Source organism: Bufo gargarizans, chromosome 5, assembly GCF_014858855.1.
Source record: "Bufo gargarizans isolate SCDJY-AF-19 chromosome 5, ASM1485885v1, whole genome shotgun sequence".
NCBI lineage: Eukaryota > Metazoa > Chordata > Amphibia > Anura > Bufonidae > Bufo > Bufo gargarizans.
The window spans coordinates 467,397,920-467,403,305 of NC_058084.1; the positions used below are offsets into that span (position 1 = coordinate 467,397,920).

At 47.0% G+C, this 5,386-nt stretch overlaps 1 protein-coding gene across 2 annotated transcripts; it reads right to left on the reverse strand.

The window, feature by feature from the left end:
- Window positions 1–576: 576 nt before the first annotated feature.
- Window positions 577–4,060, reverse strand: LRRC61 (leucine rich repeat containing 61). 2 transcript variants are annotated; one of them, XM_044294976.1, is made up of 2 exons: window positions 4,024–4,060; window positions 577–1,711 (listed from the first exon to the last, which is right to left on the reverse strand). In XM_044294976.1, the coding sequence occupies exon 2, from the start codon at window positions 1,588–1,590 to the stop codon at window positions 814–816; it is 777 nt and encodes a 258-aa protein (XP_044150911.1). In that variant the 5' UTR covers window positions 1,591–1,711; window positions 4,024–4,060; the 3' UTR covers window positions 577–813. The 2 variants fall into 2 exon arrangements, with proteins under 2 accessions (XP_044150911.1, XP_044150909.1); XM_044294974.1 differs by lacking the exon at window positions 4,024–4,060 and adding an exon at window positions 3,205–3,307.
- Window positions 4,061–5,386: the final 1,326 nt, after the last annotated feature.

Consider the following 5,386-nt stretch of genomic DNA (forward strand, 5'->3'; position numbering starts at 1 on the left):
ATACTGCTCCTATGTACAAGAATATAACTACTATAATACTGCTCCTATGTACAATAATATAACTACTATAATACTGCTCCTATGTACAGGAATATAACTACTATAATACTGCTCCTATGTACAGGAATATAACTACTATAATACTGCTCCTATGTACAAGAATATAACTACTATAATACTGCTCCTATGTACAAGAATATAACTACTATAATACTGCTCCTACATACAAGAATATAACTACTATAATACTGCTCCTATGTACAAGAATATAACTGCTATAATACTGCTCCTATATACAACACATAGACCAGTTTCCATAGACTGGAAGCCCTTCTTTCCCGTGTCTGTACTGGATTCTATATTTCATGTGACTGTCACTGTGTATAATGGTGAATATCATCTTTTGGAGGCCCTTCTAGAATAGGTCAGTATAACAGTGGCTGTATCTGCAGCAGACTGGCATTGAGTACTAGCACCTTTATCCTTCTTCATTGTAGGCTCCTCGGATGATCCTTTCAAGATATATTTGGCCCAAAATCTACATATAGGATTGTATACACACATGTAGGATTGTTTCAGATGTAGATTTTATTGTAGATCATGCATTCTCAGTCACATTTTGTAGCAACTTTCCCAGGAAGAAAATGTAGGAAAGACAGTGAAGACTGACAAACAGAAGAAAAGGTGGAAATGTTACCCAACATAACAAGTCTACCAAGGAAAGTTGGAGATGTTTGTCCCTTGGTAAAGAAGACAAAGTCTACTGTGGTATGACCAGCCCTGACCACAACATTTCCTTTCATGGACGTTGGCTCAGAAGACGTAGGAGTTGGTGTCTCCTCTTATGCTGAGGGTTCTTTCGGCCTGGGCGATGGTGTCGTCCGCTCTCTTGCTCAGCTCCTTACACTCTCGTAGGATATCACTGAATTGTTTATAGGTCTCATCGATGATGGTGCTCTGGGTGGGCTTCAGGTCCCAGTATCCTTCTTCCACCCAAGGCTTGATGGCCCCGGAGACCTCAATGGCCCCGCTGCTGCTGACCCTCTTTAAGGAATTATCAATGTCTTTACAGAGGTGGTACAGGTCACTTCCGGTGCCAGTCACTCTCTCCCCGTCAATGACCCGGACGCTAGGGATGGTATCCATCACGGCCACTCTATATGAGCCGTTGGCACACAAGGGGTTGCTCAAGTTGTAGACGGGGTCCCGAAGGCGGATGCTCTCCAGTCTACGGAGACCTTTCAGACACTGCAGGCTCTCAAAGCTGCACAGAAGGTTCCCGGCCACATTTAGGGTCTGGAGGTTGTCACAAGAAGCCAATGGCTCCAAGGAGGAGATTCGGTTGCTGGAAAGATTTAGGGCCACCATCTGCTTGAGGGAGGACAGGGGGGCCAGGTGGGTGAAATTGTTGTCGGACAGGTCTAAACGTTCCAGGTTCAGGCATTCCCCTATACACCCCAAATCCTGCAGCCCCAGACCCCTCAGCTTCAGGAACAGGATGGACTCCAGGTCAAACTCCCCGGTTTTAGACTTCAGCATCTCAGGGGTGATCCGGGTGAGCTCCTGCTCCTTGCCGTTCCTCGCCTCCATGCTCAAGAAACTTCTCCAGAACTTCAGGATCAACCCAACAGAAATGTCCGGGGTCAAGACGTGGCTTCACGAGACGAACAGGGGAAACGTCTCATGTAGGAGCTGAAGAACCTGACACCTCCTGTGAATGAAAGCCACACGAGGGTTGGACGGGTCCAAGAATTCTGGAAGATGCAAAAACCACATATATCGAAATAGCTATGTATCTAATCCTGTCATGTGTGATACAGCCTTCTGAGCTGTGTATCTAATCCTATCCTGTGTGATACTGTCTGCTGAGCTGTGTATCTAATCCTATCCTGTGTGATACTGTCTGCTGAGCTGTGTATCTAATCCTGTCATGTGTGATACAGCCTTCTGAGCTGTGTATCTAATCCTATCCTGTGTGATACTGTCTGCTGAGCTGTGTATCTAATCCTATCCTGTGTGATACTGTCTGCTGAGCTGTGCATCTAATCCTATCCTGTGTGATACTGTCTGCTGAGCTGTGTATCTAATCCTGTCCTGTGTGATACTGTCTGCTGAGCTGTGTATCTAATCCTATCCTGTGTGATACTGTCTGCTGAGCTGTGTATCTAATCCTCTCCTGTGTGATACTGTCTGCTGAGCTGTGTATCTAATCCTGTGTGATACCGTCTGCTGAGCTGTGTATCTAATCCTGTCCTGTATGATACTGTCTGCTGAGCTGTGTATCTAATCCTATCCTGTGTGATACTGCCTGCTGTGCTGTGTATCTAATCCTATCCTGTGTGATACTGTCTGCTGAGCTGTGTATCTAATCCTATCCTGTGTGATACTGTCTGCTGAGCTGTGTATCTAATCCTATCCTGTGTGATACTGTCTGCTGAGCTGTGTATCTAATCCTCTCCTGTGTGATACAGCCTTCTGAGCTGTGTATCTAATCCTATCCTGTGTGATACTGTCTGCTGAGCTGTGTATCTAATCCTATCCTGTGTGATACTGTCTGCTGAGCTGTGTATCTAATCCTGTCCTGTGTGATACTGTCTGCTGAGCTGTGTTTCTAATCCTCTCCTGTGTGATACTGTCTGCTGAGCTGTGTATCTAATCCCCTCCTGTGTGATACTGCCTGCTGAGCTGTGTATCTAATCCTATCCTGTGTGATACTATATGCTGAGCTGTGTATCTAATCCTATCCTGTGTGATACTGTCTGCTGAGCTGTGTATCTAATCCTATCCTGTGTGATACTGTCTGCTGAGCGGTGTATCTAATCCTATCCTGTGTGATACTGTCTGCTGAGCTGTGTATCTAATCCTGTCCTGTGTGATACTGTCTGCTGAGCTGTGTATCTAATCCTGTCCTGTGTGATACTGTCTGCTGAGCTGTGTATCTAATCCTATCCTGTGTGATACTGTCTGGATATTGCTGCCCATGTTATGTAACCACACAGGAGGACAGATGTTTGCTAGAGGCACAGGGGGCGGGTGAAATGGAGGTGGTAGTGGAGGGGTATATTATATACCGGGCGGTTATATAATCCCCTGTATCTGCAGGTGGTATTACACTGCACACAGCGGCTGCCAAGTGCCCTCCTCCTGTCCACCCCTATAGATGACACGCAGCGTTGTACGGCCTATGGGTGACACCATACTCACTGTGAGGAGACGATGGAGAAGGTGAGATCCCTGCATCCAGCAACATACACGACCAACCCCCCGCCTGCAAGCGCGAGTACGGAGCCGACCCCGCATGTGTGAGAGCAGCACGTCACTGACAGCCGCATATCCAATCCTGTCCTGTGTGATACTGTCTGCTGAGCTGTGTATCTAATCCTATCCTGTGTGATACAGTCTGCTGAGCTGTGTATCCAATCCTGTCCTGTGTGATACAGCCTGCTGAGCTGTGTATCCAATCCTGTCCTGTGTGATACTGTCTGCTGAGCTGTGTATCTAATCCTATCCTGTGTGATACTGTCTGCTGAGCTGTGTATCTAATCCTATCCTGTGTGATACTGTCTGCTGAGCTGTGTATCTAATCCTATCCTGTGTGATACTGTCTGCTGAGCTGTGTATCTAATCCTATCCTGTGTGATACTGTCTGCTGAGCTGTGTATCTAATCCTATCCTGTGTGATACTGTCTGCTGAGCTGTGTATCTAATCCTATCCTGTGTGATACAGTCTGCTGAGCTGTGTATCTAATCTTATCCTGTGTGATACTGCCTCCTGAGCTGTGTATCTAATCCTGTCCTGTGTGATACTGTCTGCTGAGCTGTGTATCTAATCCTATCCTGTGTGATACTGCCTGCTGAGCTGTGTATCTAATCCTATCCTGTGTGATACAGTCTGCTGAGCTGTGTATCTAATCCTATCCTGTGTGATATTACTGAGATCCTAGGATCTAAAGAACTCAATAATTCAAAGACCCTTTATTTATGAGCGAAAAAATGGGTTAAAGAAGGGTTAAAATCACTTACCAGAATCTCCACAAAAAGGGCTGAGGACTGATCCTGCCTGTGCCCCTCCCCCTGTTACCATGGAGAAGCAGCACTCAAAGTAACAGGCACACTTTCACCATGGCAACATAACACACCACATTTAAAGGGCAATAGACATTTTACAAACTGCGGACTTCTCAGTATCTGTTCTTATTCTGTATATATGTACCCTGCACAGTACCACTTCTCCTGTCCTGTATACCGGGTGTAATCCTCAGTATCTGCTCTTATTCTGTATATATACACACTGCACAGTACCACTTCTCCTGTCCTGTATACCGGGTGTAATCCTCAGTATCTGCTCTTATTCTGTATATATATACACTGCACAGTACCACTTCTCCTGTCCTGTATACTGGGTGTAATCCTCAGTATCTGCTCTTATTCTGTATATATGGACCCTGCACAGTACCACTTCTCCTGTCCTGTATACTGGGTGTAATCTTTAGTATCTGCTCTTATTCTGTATATATGGACCCTGCACAGTACCACTTCTCCTGTCCTGTATACTGGGTCTAATATTCAGTATCTGGTGTGACGGGGTAGCGTCACGGGTATAAATATAGAGCGGAGGTGCACCCCCTGAGCTGCCAACCCTAACCCCTGTCCCTGCCTACTTGCACCAACCGCCCTAGGTGACGGGGTGCAACTGGGCGGCAGTCCCTGACCTGAGTAAGTGCAAGCAGACAGAGACAGCAGGGAATCGGACAGCCAATGAGAGGTAGCACTAGAGCGGACAGAGAGGTGGAACTAGCAAAGTACCACCAAAAACGGAAGGGCGAGGCGAGTAAACTAGCCGGGGTCAGTCCAGGAGGTCACGTCAGTACGAGGGAGGAGACAGAGACAGATCCGAGAGTGGGCCGAGGTCAAAATCCGGGAGGTCACGTCAGTACAAGAGAAGAGGCAAAGACAAAATCCAAAAGCAAGCCGAGGTCAAAATCTGAGAGGTAGCGTCAAGTTTCAGGGAGCAGGCAGAAGAGGTGTCAGGAAGCAGATCAACGGTCAAATCCAAAGGTAAGCTAAATAACGATAATAATACACAGCCTAAGGGACCAAAATCACAGGCAACCTGTAGCCAGCAGGTTGCCTGTATTTATAGTGGGGAGTGAGGGTCATGTGACGTGGCCAGCATCACATGACCGACAGACAGGCAAGTCGAGCCTGAAATGGCTGGAAACCAAAAACAGCAGGAAGATGACTCCTCTAGTGAAGAGGAAGAGTCGGACATGGGGGGGCAACCTGCGGAAACTGGCATCACCGCAGAGCAGGTGTGCCTGCCCCCCACTAGTTCTGATGAAGAAGGCGGGTACAGTGAGAACAGCGGAGTTGGGGGGCAGCTTAT